The sequence below is a fragment of the Macrobrachium nipponense genome, chromosome 12 (genome assembly GCF_015104395.2).
Source record: "Macrobrachium nipponense isolate FS-2020 chromosome 12, ASM1510439v2, whole genome shotgun sequence".
Taxonomy (NCBI): domain Eukaryota; kingdom Metazoa; phylum Arthropoda; class Malacostraca; order Decapoda; family Palaemonidae; genus Macrobrachium; species Macrobrachium nipponense.
The window spans coordinates 59,523,086-59,539,265 of NC_087205.1; the positions used below are offsets into that span (position 1 = coordinate 59,523,086).

Sequence of the window (16,180 nt, forward strand, 5' to 3'; positions counted from 1 at the left end):
ATCTTTTATTTTATAAAGCATAGTAGTTTACCTACTTAACATATTGATTTCTCTCTCTCTCTCTCTCTCTCTCTCTCTCTCTCTCTCTCTCTCTCTCTCTCTCTCTCTCTTTCTATACATCTATCTCATGCTATGCTGCACATGATTACATTTATTTTGTATCCTAGAAACCCACAACCATCTTTTCCGTGTGCTCTCTCTCTCTCTCTCTCTCTCTCTCTCTCTCTCTCTCTCTCTCTCTCTCTCTCTCTCTCTCTCTCTCTCTCTCTCAAACACGCCGGATTAAATTTAGCCTTCACTTCATTTGACTACTTGACAGTAGAGCATAATGTGGGCGCGCGCATTAGGAATATTCAACCTTCGTTCTCATTCTTCCTCTGCCGCATACCATCCATCTCTCCGGGTGATTCCTGTCAGAGCCTTTTGCTTCCCAGTGCAGGGGAAGAGGAAGTTTTTGCATCATCATATTTTGATGGTTTTGCTTATTTAATTCCATCAATCAAGCATTTAAAGTTGCTATTTTCTCCAAAGTGATACAGTCATACTGCGCAAGTAAGGAAGGAATACATTATGGTTTAGTAAGCCAACAATCAGCGTCAAGTTACTGATATAACTTGAAAGAAATTTTGCTTGTGTGGTGTCAGTCATAAATTGGATTCCTGGGATGGCAAAATGCCACTTACGTCAAACTAATGTTTCTGTTTAGCAAAATCAATTTGATAATATAAACCGTAAAATGTGTTAATGAACTAGTAACAACGTATAGAATGCAATAATAAAACTATAAAATGAATAAATTCGAGAATATTAGCATAGGCTCCTAACGTAAAATATAAAATAAAAAATCGTTACGTCCTGCATTCATCAAACTTTCGATATCATATTTTTACAATTTATACTTCTTTCACGTTGTAGAAAAACAAATAAAACAAATAGTCGAGGCATCCGAATTTGGCCGTCGACGTCACAAGCGAGGTAGCGCGTGGGCTCTCTTTGTTTTGCGGTGTGTGTGCGCGTGTGTGTGTGTGTGTGTGTGTATGTTTAGAAGGCTATTAACATTTCAGTTTAAAGTGCTGGATTTAAAATGCCTCAACCCAGTTGTTGTCATTCACGGTTTAACTTATACTGTGTTAGGATATTTCATAAATATCCAACTGTGTTAGGATATATCCCAAATATCCAACTGTGTTAGGATGTATCCCAAATATCCAACTGTGTTAGGATGTATCCCAAATATCCAACTGTGTTAGGATATATCGCAAATATTCAACTGTGTTTAGGATATTATCCCAAATATCCAACTGTGTTAGGATATATCACAAATATTCAACTGTTAGGATATTTCATAAATATAACTGTATTGGGATATCTGATAAATATCTAATTGAAGAAGCCGCAAAGTACTTTTTAAAAATTTTGCTTTAGAAGTCACTTCAAAGTGGGGAAAATTGTAATGAACGAAGCTTTGAATATTCACGTCTTTAAAATAATTCTCTCTCTCTCTCTCTCTCTCTCTCTCTCTCTCTCTCTCTCTCTCTCTCTCTCTCTCACACAATATTTAAATCACAAGGTGGTAAAAAGCTACACGGGTTTTCATGGCCTTTTAAGCAAATGTTTTCGAGCTAGCACCCAAGGCGGCTCTTTGTACTCGCTCCATGATCCTTGTCGTCGGTCCACTTTGCCTCCGTTGCGCTTTTCAGGGTCCCTTTTGCCATTGTCCTTCGCCAGTCTCTCTTCTCTCTCGCACGACTTCTGCCTTGAGCAACGTGCTATTGACTCTGCTTGCGCCAGCGTCCTCTTAAATGCGCTTCTCAAAGGAAGCTGTGGACTTCATAACGTGTCTCGCATGACGAAGTTTCTTGAACATGTTTTTCCCACCATTTTTGAATCTCGTGACTGCTTTTGATGACGTTACTTTTTCACAGCTGTTTTTAGATGATATTCATCGGCGCATTTAATATCAAGTTAAGAGACTCTTCTCATTCCCTTCGGCGTTCGTTTTAATGTTAGACAACATTTAATGATTTTGATACTCCATTGTGAAAGAAATGAAGTTTATTATCAACAATTGAAGAAAAAAAATTCTTGCAACGGGATTTCATAAGAAATTAATAACAGACTTTATTACCTTTAATCAATATATGTACAGAAATGGCAGTAATTTAACCATTTAATATTAAATATGAATGTTTTTGTCTCGGAAGTAACCACAAATGTTCAGAGGTCGACCAAAGTGCATGAGAGACAACTGTTATTTTGCATGTTAGAGTACTGATGTATCTCAGTTTATGTCACAATATAATTGTATTTCTTTTTTAAATTAAAGATAAAATTAAAAGTGTGCGGATTTTTTCCCTATAAAATATTTGTCCTATCTTTTTTCATAATTCTAATGCCTTTCTTTTTTCCCCACCTCCATAGGCCCCTGCGATACTGAGAGATGCGAAGGAAGGCCCGAAAGACTGACGGTCGCCCAAGGACGCTCTCTCCCTGACGCAGAGGCTAATAGCTTGGATAAATCCGGCAGAGTACAGGCCACCACTACAGTCTTTGTAGTGGAACCGACGTCAGCTGGTAAGTGGGCTTAAGGGAACAAGTTACTTGGGAAGCGGTCGGGAGGAGGCTGGAGGCCGTTGAAGCTTTATGGAGGAGAAGGAATGGGCGGACGAGGTTACACGGCAAGGATATTTGCCTATGAGAAATAGCCGTTGGAGTTTGTTTACGAAAGGAGCGAGAAGAGTAAACGAGAAAAAGAAAATGTGAAATGGTTGGGAAAAATATATCACAGCTGTGGAGGTGAGGCACTGCATGTAAAGGAGGCTCTGTGCTCAGACGATTTTAAGGTTAAATGGCTTGGATGATTAAAGAAGGGAAAGTCCATTCCAGTGCCTCGATGAGTTACTCCTGCAAACATCAGTTGGAATTTTTATTTTAGTTGATCATTGTTATTAAAGTAAGAACATGTTCGTTTAATTCGAATCTACGCCACTGATTATCAGAGAAATTTTTGGGGAAGACTAAACGATTGAGGGGCGTTTCATGAACTCCTGTTGCAAGCACCGAATGAAATAACTATGTCTAGAGTGTGTGGGTAGTAGCTAGAATAGAAAGGGTGAAATGAAGCAACCCCATACCAAAGTACGTGCACGAACCAAGAAGCTATAACACTCACAGGAGCTGGCTCCTCCCTCTGTAAGGGAAAAGGTGAATAGAGAAGCACAAATTATGCAAAACACACACTATCACAAATGACTGATAATCACTAAGTGACAATAATCTCTAAGTGACAACATCCAGACAATAGATTGGTAATGGAAGGAAATCTGAATCAATAGAGTGCTGGAATATTTCACGAAGAACGACCTGTGAGAAAAGGAACGAGAGAAGCGCAGGCAGAATCGAGAATGGAAACTGGGGGATGGGCTCCAGCCCCTTCCCCACCTCCCCAATTCTTATCACATCCGGGTCCTGTGAATGATCCTCTGTGGTTGACGTCAAAGAGGAGTTTAAAATACAAATGGCGGCGGCAGATAGGAAGAGGATATGACAAGACTGAAAATATAGGTATCTGCAGGTCTAGAACAAAAAAGTCAAATGTCTAAAGTCTTCGGTATCGAGACGAAATTTCCTTTGGGTGAAAATATATAAGAAAAAAATGATATAACCATGATATTTTCGGGGGTGACCACAAAGGGATGCTTGGATTTACATGTTGTTTTTCAACAATGTAATATAATGCACACAAAAATTTGCACATATAACAAATATATGCTGCACGAAAATCATACTGCTGATAAACATGGTGTAGAAAAGAAAAATCGACAAATAAAGTTGTACGCTGATTCACAAAACAATCCATTCCACAAGAAAATTCGCGAGTGAGGATGGTCGGAGTGGTTGGGGAAGGAGGCAGATGGAGACAGGAGATACGAGGCGCGAAAGATACCAGAGCTGAATTGCCCTCAGGACCTCAATTCCTGCCTGTGAAAGGGAAAAGAAGAGGAGGAGTCAATTGAGATGCAAAACCATTTAAGCATAAAATGCTGCATCGTTGCAGTGTTTGCCTACCACAGGCACTCTACCAACAGCTTCCAACACTTTGCGAGGTCTTACCACCAACAAAAAGGTTTTAGCTTAAAACCTACACCTAGTCCCTCTCACCCCACCTCCCCCATTGACACATTTTGAATGTGATATATATATTTTGTTTTTGACTATACGCCCCTTCCCCTTAGAGAAGATGACTTTAGAGGCTGTTATCATTGCTGTTGTGACCAAATCTCTTAGGAAAAATACTGTTACCCTCCCCACACCCTCCCGTACACAATTCACTGTTTATACATCAAAAGGTAAACAAAAGACTTTGTTGTTTTTGTGAGTGGGTCAAGCCTTTTCCCCCCTGTGAGAACGATCTGTGGTTAAGCTCATTTGGTAACATATAGGACCCCCGGCACTGTTGGTACCTAGTACTAAACACAAGTCGGTCCCAAAAAGGGAATAAAGCTTAGAATCATTCACAAAATATAAATAAATACACACACACACACACACACTTCAAATACTGCATAGTAATTTCGCATTATAGTTGCGTCTTTAATCATTTTCTCTGCGGGTTTCCTCCTCGATCTCTATGTGCATTTGTATAAAATGCAAAGAAAACAGAATTCTCATAGCGAGAGCAAGAGAGACGTGCTGAGCAGCGCAAACATATAACATTTTAGAATAAACACCAAGGCATTATTGCATCTGGAGGAAAAAAGGCGAGTTGAAAAGAGACACTGGAAACACAAAAACTCCGAGAGAACTCTCTCTTCCTGCCTGACCAACACCATCACATCCCTATTTACTTTTCATACAGGTAAGTATAAGTTTTGAGACTGAAGGCAAACAAGTGCACACCTTCATCTCGCTGGAAGCCTCTGCAAACACACTTGAAACAACTGAAACAGACACGTAGACACAGATGAAATAACACTTGTACACAATGACTAAATGAACTGGTGCAACCTTAATTCATTTCGCTCTATCAACAATGAAACGGGAGAAAGCCAGCAACAGGGAAACAAGCAAAATGGATAAACAAACATCAGAATGTAAGGCGCAGAACAAATAAGCTCTTTGGAAGGTGGGGGTCTTCAAAGGGAACATTACACATGTACGTACACACACGCGTGCACACATTTTGGTGCCGGTGAAGTTGAAAACAAAACTTTTCGAATGCCTGCACTTACATCAACATATCAGGTATGTACACAAATGTACTAAAACAATTTCATTGCATCCGTTCAGACAATTTTGTCGTCCTCAGTATCATGGGTTGCATCCGCCTTAGAATCATTGGAGAATCGTGTGAATTTATCATTTAGGTGAACAATATTGTTGAACCATCAATTCAGATACAAGGCGTGTAAGTAGCCATGGACAATCGCTGCACAATGAAAAATAACAGTGATACGAGGTGATGGAAAACAAGACATGTATATAAGCTATATATATAAGAATACATTCTCTCAAAAATATCTATGCATACTGTGTATGTAATTGGAAAAGAAAGGCCCTTAAGTGGAAAAACGTACAAATCATTGAAGGAAAAACATCGTTTTAATAATCTGTTTCAATAAGTCGGCGATTTATTAAAAAATATCTCAAATTGGTATGTTTCGGTATTCATTATGAACTAATATTTGTAGTTTTATCTAAAACTGTCGTGCAAAGTTCCCCAGTGCTTGGATTTTATTGCGTAATTTCCATTAATTAATTCAGTTGTACTATTGTAATATGTAACTCAATTTATGTTTTTGCATAAATTACGATGGTCTTCTCTACGGCTGGCAAAATAAATGATTAAATAAAATCAAGAATATTATGTATCACAGCCAAAAGAGATTACAAAACCTGCCATCTCATCCAGTTGTATTCCATTTCAGTGTCATGTACGCCTTTCTGAAATTTATTGTTAAGTCGTCGTTAATTGGCTTGTAGTGGAAAGACTTCTTTTGCACAATAATGATAATGTCTTCCTTTACCCGCGGTATCTTAGCCGCTGAAGAGTTTATTTCCATTTTATCCTCAAAGCAATTAGGGAGAAGGGACAAGCGAGCGAAAATAAAAGAGACGAAATAAAAGAACGGGAACAGGAGGAGAAGACTGATAGATGGTAATAAGGGAACAGACTACAAAGAAAGATTAAAGAATCATGACGTCAAAACAGCGAACGAGATAAAGGCCACGAGAGAACGAGCGGCGGGACAAAGATTAGAGGTGACAGAAGAAGGGGATATAATAAATGAGCAAATATCAGATAAAAGGGTGCTTAAGAGGAGCTAATGATTGTAGGGAGAGGGAACCAAAGAATACGGCATGATGGATGATTTGGCATTTCGCTGGGGGAAGGGAAACGAGTTTCCAGGAAAATCCGTTTCCGGCGTACCATCACCTACACGTGTGGTATTCTACCCTTGTTCGATGGGGGGGTTGGGGGGAGATGAAGGGTAGGTCGCAGTTAGAGGCGGGAGGTAGACCAAAATATGGAATTAAAGCTGAAGCCCGGTTGAAGATTGATTGAATCTGGGCACAAATATTGAAATTGCAAAAACATGTGGAGCTTTTCAGAGCTTTTCAGAGCGTGAGAGGGCAAAACTTACCTATTAAGTTGACCCATATGTGCTGGGATCCACCATTAATTTGTTTATGCTCCCTACCTAACCTTGTCTGTTTTGTCCTTTTTTTTCTCTTTTTTTTTTTCTTTTTTCTCTCTGAATGTATGAATAACTTGCTCGAGGCTTAAGAAAGTATAAGAAGAAAAATCCTGAACATCATCTTGAGATTTGTCTAAAAATATGGAACAGAAAGATGTACAACCAGGTAGGATCGCAGGAAAACATTGTTACTGAACTTTAATTCCTAGAGTGAATGGGAAGCAGAATTTGGATTAGTAGAAGGGGCAATTTGGGAGAAGAAAAACTCTCCTGAATCGAGTAAGACCGGAGTAAAATTTGACCCTAATCCTATTATGCCATGTACCCTTAACAAAATTAGAAATAAAGAGTATTGAAGAAAGGGAGAACATTACAAAGATACCCATAACAATAATTAGAAATAAAGAGTATTGAAGAAAGGGAGAACATTACAAAGATACCCTTAACAATAATTAGAAATAAAGAGTATTGAAGAAAGGGAGAACATTACAAAGATACCCATAACTATAATTAGAAATAAAGAATATTGAAGAAAGGGAGAACATTACAAAGAGTAAATGGAGTCTAAGAATGTCTGTGATAAGGTTGTGATACTAAGCTATCAGAAAGGGAATATAAGTCGACAGACCACAATAAACGATAAAAAAGCTGATGCTGGAATTGCACTTGAAAAATCAGACTGGTTTAGGATGACAGGAATATTAGAAATATAAAAGCTGGCTCTCCCGGAAAAATTTGAGGTAAAAGGATATACGGAAAAGAAATGATAACCATGGTGACGAGTGGCTTTAACTCATGACTGGCTCTCCTTAATCGACAGTCACAGTCTCTCCTTCATAATGCCGATCATTACGACATAAAGACCAGTGACCAAAAAATAAGACTGCTCTGGTATCGTTCTCGTAAACTACGCGTAGTTGACAGGAGAGACTGTTAGCTATTGATTAAGTTCAGACAGAATGCAAGACTCCCCTTCTTTTCCCTGAGTTCGAACTGTAAAAACTGAGGTTAACGGAAGGATGCTTTGAAATGGCAGATTTACAACCAAATGCGATACTATGAGGAGAGAGAGAGAGAGAGAGAGAGAGAGAGAGAGAGAGAGAGAGAGAGAGAAACCATTACCATCCCTGAGTGAAAAATCAAATTACCTCTGGATAAAGCTTTAAAACTTTTCCTTTTGAGAGGCAACGTCTTCACTATAAAATAACTGACGCAAATGAAAAGAATGCCGTTAAATAGATGTTCTTCTAATATTAACATTAATATAAAAAAACAAGCTAGACTGTCGCAATTATAAGAGGATAAGAGGATTATTTCTTCCCTCTTGTTTACGCTCAATATACATTTCGCTTACTCTTGTAACTAACTGTAATTTACGACGGGTAACCTCGTCATAGAATAAACAGGTTGAGAGGGTTAACCCTTTCATTATGCAGCTGTTAGTTGCTAGCTTATCTTGGGGTCCAGGAGTTCGCAGTGTTTTTGGCCATAAAGTCTCAGAGATTTTCTGTACTTATTTCTTAACATCTCCCTAGTTTAATCATCATGATATAAACTTGCTTTTTTTCTGTTGTTGCACAAAGTAGGATATGTGCTCTGAAACGCCTTAACTTTTGCAGCTCATTGTTTTATGCAGTATCACGGTAATTCACAACAAGGTGATTGTGTAAGAAGCTTAATCTTTTTGGGATGAAAGAAAAATGAAGCATCTGATTCTGACATGAATAGCTGAAAAAAAATATTTATAAATAATTTCTTTCAATGCTGCTATACTGCCAGATCTTGCGTTTTTTCTCATTACGGCTGTACATGGACAACAATCCAATAATTCAATTTTTTCCGGCATGAGGGTCTCTTTCTACTATTAAGTTAGTCTATCTATATTTATATCCAGCTTATAAGCCTGTGCATCTGTTTAATAGGATTAAAGTTTGGAATATTAATGGAATTATCTGTAATTTATTTTCGAACTCATGATCTTCTTTCAGTATTTTGAATATGGATTATTTAAATGAATGTTGATTCATTCCACTTATTTTAAGGTCTCTTTAACTGAGAATGGTATCCTCCATATGTGTTATGTCAATTTATATTGATTCATTCCATTTATTTTCAGGTCTCGCTAACTGCGAATGGTATCCTCCATGGCTCTGGATATTATGTATCGTTTTGGCTGTTCTGTTCATCATCATGATGATTATCAATATCTTCTTGTGTTCAGCCATGACTTGTTCTTGCACCAAGACAGAAGTCATCGAGAAGGAACCGTCGATCATCGAGGAGTACGACCCCTACAGGTCATGGCACGGTTCACAGTATGGGTCAAGGTATGTCACCGAATAATTTGGGTACTGAAGATGATAAGCATGTGTACATATGTACCCATAGGACTAGTCACCAGTGAGAAAGACGACCAATATAGTTCATGACATCTGACAAAAATCTGTTCACAAATATGCCACGGTTCACAATATGGGTCCAAGGAGACCACTTCATAATTGTGGTAGAGGATAGGTTTGCCATCTGCGCGAAGTTGTTCAAGGAATCCTCTGTCATTGAGAAGTATGATCCGTGTTGGGTGTGATGCAATTCACAGTTTGGATCGAAGAATAATCGCCAAATAATTATATGAGATGGTTTACTTCTGTATCGTATTATGAAATTATTTATTTCTGTACCCATGTACTCATATTATCTTTTAAACAATAAAGAAGGGCAATCAATTATTTTTTGACAGCAGAAGTCAGACAGCACAACAATTCTTCTATTTTGTTTCATGAAGCAAACGTAGTCTATGTTCAATGCACTAACTATACGTGCCCGTTTAATTGTTAATTCTTGCTTTTCATTGAATTTTGTTATATACCCCTGCATTTTTTTCATAAACACTTTTTTGAACTATTTTTGTGTGTCTTCATACAAACCAAAATCCTAAATAATGAGTTTTCCTTTAGATTTTTATGATTTCACTAAAAGAAATCACATTTCAGAGAGAGAGAGAGAGAGAATCTCTAAGTAAATGTGTCCTAATTTTCTTCAGGTATTCCCTCAACGGCAAAGGCTACACCTCTGGAGCATCGACAATGAACTCCGCCCGGTCTGTCTCCTCCCACAGCGACCACTACGCCATCGTGCACTCCCGCCCAAACTCTCGCTACTCCGGACACCACTCCCTCAAGCACGACAAACACCATCACCACCATTCCAGAGGACCTCCCTCCACCACTGGAAGCCACTACTCGGCTAAATACTGAAAATGAAGTGAATGTAGTACCAACATTTTCCATTTTTTATCCCTTCATTAGATCATCCTAATTGGTTTTCTTAAAATTTGGGAACCCCAGATATCGAATGTTTGCACAACAAAGGGACCTCCTCTCTTCGTTGAATGAAAATTCTTCTCATTACATCGGACACCCCGGTCAGTTAACAGGATTTCTCTCCCCCTAAGTTTTAGAGATGGATTTGGGAGGAGAGCTTAATCCTCTTGGGAAGAGAGGCAAATATTTACTTAGATTAGAAACGACGTACGTAAATTTGTATCTTTCTCCTAAATAAGAAAAACTACGAAGAAAAGAATGTAAATATTATTTTGACGAAAATTTATTTGATAAATAATAAGTATAGTATGTTTATTTTCTTTATCGTCTTAACAAAATTGAAGGGTTTCTAATGAAAATTATTTTTGACGGAACAACATACAAAAAAATATATTAGAACTGCATCCAGGTGCCAGAACATAATAGTCCGAGGAAAGTGTCAGACCGAGAGCAAACGCAGCAATGTTTTCGGGCTATTTTCATGTCATCTTAATTGAACCTTCTGACACTAATTGTATTTGACTGAAACGGGGTTTCGGTTCTATGATTTGCCATTGACATCTCTCACTCTCTCTCTCTGTTGATTTCTCAACCCTTTATTTCGAGGACTTGGTGTTTCCACCACGGACCACAAACTCTAATGCTATAACTGACTGGCAAAAGATTATTATTTGGTATTATGCATCAAAATAGGTGGTATATTTAAATGAATTTGATAATGCATTTTTCTTCTTTAATTACTAATTCATCATAGTTAGGACGATGCTTCAGCACACTCACAAACACACACACACACACACTTTCTTTAATAGCAGAAATCATGGGCATACATGAAAAACCCTGAAAATACATGAAAAAAACTTGATATATTTAAGTAAGCCACTTCTGACCATACTACCGATTTACAAGTTGTTAAAGCCTTGCTCTTCCAAGCCTCAACTCGTTTAGCAACCAGAATCAGCAGGAAAGTGGCGTATTTACCTCCCACTTGCAGTTTCCCCATATACGCAAGCGCTTTCTGTCACATGAGGGGCCTGACAGGCTTTGCTTATAGGATTACTATCCTTCACCTCACCGAGTTTTTTGCTGAACTAGTAATGCGCGGCCTTCTCATTTCAGTCATTCTAAATATCAGTAAATAGAACGAACGCCTTTCCTAATTTCTCGGAATAATTTACTAAGCATAATCTTTTTTCAATTTTGGGTTTGAAAAATAACGATGCGGAATATCAGTTAAATGCATCCAAAATTATACCTTCTAAGTGATAAAGCATAAAATAAACTCGTAAGAAACGTCAATTCTTGTGAATTCACCCGCTTTGCCAATCGATGATAAGAGACATCGAAACATAGAAATGACGAGGCCAAGAGTTTGTGGTCAGTGGTGGCAAGAGGTAGCGTTCTGGCACCTATCTCTAGTCTAGTCTAGAGTTCACTAGCCAGAAGAGCTCGACTAGACTCCAAGCTTTCTGTGCTCTTTAAATTTGGAATCTGGATCACGCGACGTATAGTACGTTGGGATGTGGGTGCTAGGGAATGAGGTCATTAATGTCATACAGCCTATTATGATACTAATAACAGTTATGCATAATGACAGTCATAGGGATGCTAGTAAAGTAACATTGTTAATTGTAATAATACTATTGCCTCTCCATGTATGTATTAACATTGTTATTGCAGTCCTAAAATAGAGGCTTTATTGTTTACTAATGTATAAGGTTTTTGGAGCCGCTAGATGAATGGACCTATTGCCCTAGCCAACAAGACTGAGGGATTCATCATTTTGTTTTGGAAACCTACAGTCAACAGTGGCTACCATTTTTATTTTTTGTATGACACTCATAGGGAACACTTAGGGTGTCAGGGCACGACGATGAAACCTTAAAAAGACTCGTTGGTAAGGGCTATAGTTCTTCATTGACTTGGTGTAGTTTTTTCATGAAGCTATAATGTGAGTGAAACTTGATCATTTGATGTAGTGCATAGAAAATGTCCACCAGTGCCTGACTGGAAGGAAGGAAGGAAGGAAGGAAGGAAGGAATGCATGTGTTCAAATATCGGAAAACGAAATTTCGTTGTAAAGGTGAATCTTCTTGCCCCGTGTTTTCTTGGAAAAACTAACAGCTTGACAGGGAAATATATTATGCCTCGCGCGCTCTGATTCCCTAAGTTATGGTGCCTATTTATTAGCGTAAGGGACAAGTAGCTTGCGTTTCTCTAACTCATTTTAAAGCTTTTACGAAAATTTGTATATTTCCCGTAGTTGTTTTAATCTTTACGGTAATCATTTCTGATTAACGAAGTTGCATGACTTGTTAATTTGTGTAGACCGGATTCAAAAGACAACGTTCGTCTCAAACTCTGATTTTTGAGAAGAAACAGAGTTCTAGTTTTGTTTGACTTTTGTTCCATCTTTGAAACTGGCAAAAGAAGAGCAAATATTAAGTAGTTTGATTTTGTGAGAATAAAGAGTTGTCTGGATTAGGGAGCTTTAGCTTTTGATGAGGGTTCCTTTTCAAAAACTCTCCTGAAGAAATGGTACAATTCTTTTGATTTAAAGCTGAAAATACTTTTTTACAAGTTTTTGGACTAAAATGGAAAGTTAGAAAAGAAAATAGGGATATATGCAGCTTCCAGAAAAAAATTAATGTGAGATAAAGACAGCAAATGCGATGGTTTTATCTATCTAATATGCTCATGGAAATATATTGATATTCAAATGTCACTTGGTTATAGCATCATGCTGCAAGGCACTTGTATGACAGCGATACAACAGTTAAAGACGAACGCCACGAAACAGTCAATTTATGCAATAATGGAGTGCAGCTAAACCCTGAAGATGATTTTTCTCTTGCACTCTGATTTTGGACAATGTAAAGGAAAAAATATGACTTCAGTGACAGAAAATAAAAGTTAACTTTTTAACAAGAAGAGAGATGAGACTGACATTTTTCGAATTCAAAACTGTATATTACAAATTTATAATGTAAATATCTTTATAGCTAAAAATACTGAATCGCTACTATATTATTTATTTGATAACGAAAATAACGTTCTATTTTTTCAACGACTGCTCATGATATCGCTACCCAGTGTTCGTCTAAGGAGAGACGTGGTGATATTGATAACCTAGGGTATTTTTAAGTTTATAAAAATTAAAGAAATAAATAAATAAAGAATCAAAGAAGAAATCGATCGCATTCCTTTTCATGAGAAATCTCATTCCATACGGATAAAACCATTGCTTCTGCCGTCTTTGTGTTCTCAGTATAGTGTGTGCTACTGCTGTCTCCAAAACAACATTAAAGTGAAAGTTAGACTTGTTAATAACGTAGTCATAAGGCTAATATCATTAACTCACCGCCATACTCATCATATTTTCACAAGCCATCGATTTTATTATATTGTTTGCTAACTTTTTAATTGATAATGAGAATTTTCATTTTCACCTTACACTAAAATATGAGGGTTGATCATCTCCCCCGTTTTTTTTCCCCTGAACAATTCCATTCTGTATCTCTCTGAGCAAAACAAATTTTAGTCTGTCATTGTGCGTCGGAATCATGGACCTTGAACGTAAATAATATATTGTAAATGCATTGTTTTCTAGTGTATAAAGTGACAAAATGATTTAAATCGTGATACTAAAATGAAAATATGTCCCCTTTTGAGTTTACACTGTTACTGGTAACTCCAGCAATACGATTACGCTACGGAATATAAGGAATCCGTACGCTCCACTCCCTGCAATTACAAAGAACGCTTTCATTTTAGAATTTAATTCCTAGCCGATGGAATCGGTATTCCCAAAGTACTGAGTAATGCCCACCGCGGGGAATAACATAGTCATCCCTAATCCCATCAAAGGGAGTTGGCATCTCCAGTTCAGTTCCCATCACACGTAATCTGTGTCAGTGAGTAAATTCTCCTGAAATGATTTCGATTTCAGTTTTCCCATCCAAATGTCTATGACAGGGAATTTGTAGAGTATTTCCATTGTATAAAAACATCAAAGCGAAATGTTCATTTGCTCAACTCTGTGAATTTCACCAAGTGCAAGAACAGATTAATTTTTGATCTGGCGACTCGTAATTCCAGAGTCGTGAATATAATTTTCTTTTCTGTCTTCCTCGCCGGTGATTGCTCGTTGCACCTCTGTTTTTTACATCTAATAATTTACTCAGTGTAGCAATTTAAGAAATTTTACATTCAAGGTAAATTACCAGCAAAATTTACGTGATCACGACATACAGTATTTTATTTGAGAAATTATGTACATGCATTAGTCTAAATATGTGCTAATAAGTTACCTGGGGAAGTAACAGTTTACCTGCATAAATTATCATTGTATGATAAGTTTTTCGATGGGAAACCATTTGTCTACATTACATACCAAAGCTTACGATAAATTTTATTCTTGGAAACTATGATTTATCATGATTCCGACACAGGAATGACCATGAAGTCAAATTTTGAGGTTTTATTTCTTACTATCCAATTTTGTATGGAATTGTATTATGCCATTCGCCTTATATTTTCTTATTGAATTGTTACTGATTGTTGAATGTGATTTACTGTTAAAATTTATAAGGAATACATTTTTATTCACAACTGATACAGAGAACATAATTTGAATAATGCGGAACTATAGATGTGTGTCCTCATACAAATGACTTGAAAGTTTGACAACGCTTTTGAGCTCTTTCTTGCTGCCGCCTAACAGCTCAGTTTAGTCTTTTCTTTATTCAAGAATGCAACAAACGCTACAAGTAACAAATGCTGTGTATAAAGTTTGTACAAAGACTTATACGTTTTTAATAAATAAAAAAGGTCAATACCTGTGTTTATTTAATCCTTCCGTCCCCCTCATTGTGGGACCACCTTGACATGGTGAGGGGGCTCTCGAACCTCGGGAATCTCTAACCAGGTTCGAACCCAACAGTCCCATATGACATTATATATTTTCGAGTTAACTTCTGTGGACTTTTCCATTTTTGCCAAAATTTTTGAAAGCAAATAAATGAGAAAACATATCATGGCTTAACGTGGAGTTAAATCCGAAGCTAAATAGTGACAACTGTGGTAGATCCATCATCTACCCGACAATGTTCGGACCTGTTTTTCAGGGGGGCCCTGGTTCTAGGAAGAGAACTCTCGGCATTCTATCCAGTTTGCCCATAATCTGATTAGGATGGGGATAATTGTATTAACGCAATACTCTTAGTCCTAGCAAGCGGGTTCTGCTTACACTAGGGCCATACTAATCATGTTATGCCATCCCCTTTTAGGGTAGGGTAGGGATGCGGACATTTGGGAGTCCTTTCTCACTTGTGCCATTGGCGGAAGATTTAACTTCGCGAAGGGCCAATAATATCTTTTCAAGATTTTTTTTATAAATCTCAAAATTTATGAATATTGAAATAAATGATTTGAGTAACCCTGGGCCCCATGATGGAAAAACTACGGCACAGTTGATGACTATTGGCACGTCACTCCCGAATTTCCTTGGTACTGCCACAAGTAGTGAAAGTACTATAAATGATACAAAGGAACACCCTGTTGCAAGTAAAGCAGCAGAGCCAGAAAACCAAATAGAGTGCATAAATAAAAAAGAAAGAAACAAAAATAAATTGGTAAACTCCAATATCGTAACAATGGAACCATATATGATAAAGAATAATTCTGAATTAGAGACAAATAATCCTCCCAACAATACAGAAAAATATATAAATTATAATAGACAAGCAACATACATAAAACAAGGACCAAAAAGAAACAAAAATTACCGACTTAATCCCACATTGGTACATTTTGATGACCTTTTTGGACCAGATAACTGGCCAAGATTTTTAGTCCTCAAAGCTGACAACAAAATCTCGGCAGCGATACTAGAAAACAAATTACTTAACATATATCCAACACAAGACATGGAATGCAGACACATCAAGGACAATGAATGGCTTATCCAAGTAACTAATAAAAAGCAGTCCACTGCCTTTTTAAGTATAACAGAAATAAATAATATAAAAGTAACAATTACAAGCCAAGAAACATTGAATTATGCACAGGGTACAGTCATCCTACCCAATAGGGAGCAGGAGCTTCCTTCAAAACAACTACTGTTAGACTCCTTAAAATTGAGATATAACAATATCCACGATT

The 16,180-nt window shown here is 37.4% G+C and overlaps 1 protein-coding gene across 1 annotated transcript in view; it reads left to right on the plus strand.

Annotated features, from left to right (window-relative positions):
* The window catches only part of LOC135224549 (uncharacterized), a 561,973-nt gene extending 547,120 nt beyond the window's left edge, over nucleotides 1–14,853 (plus strand). Inside the window, exons 8-10 of the mRNA XM_064263647.1 lie at nucleotides 2,422–2,574; nucleotides 8,815–9,025; nucleotides 9,739–14,853. Coding sequence (XP_064119717.1) covers nucleotides 2,422–2,574; nucleotides 8,815–9,025; nucleotides 9,739–9,952 — 578 coding nt within the window. The 3' untranslated portion in view covers nucleotides 9,953–14,853. The remainder of the gene's footprint in view (nucleotides 1–2,421; nucleotides 2,575–8,814; nucleotides 9,026–9,738) is intronic.
* The last annotated feature ends 1,327 nt before the right edge of the window (nucleotides 14,854–16,180 follow it).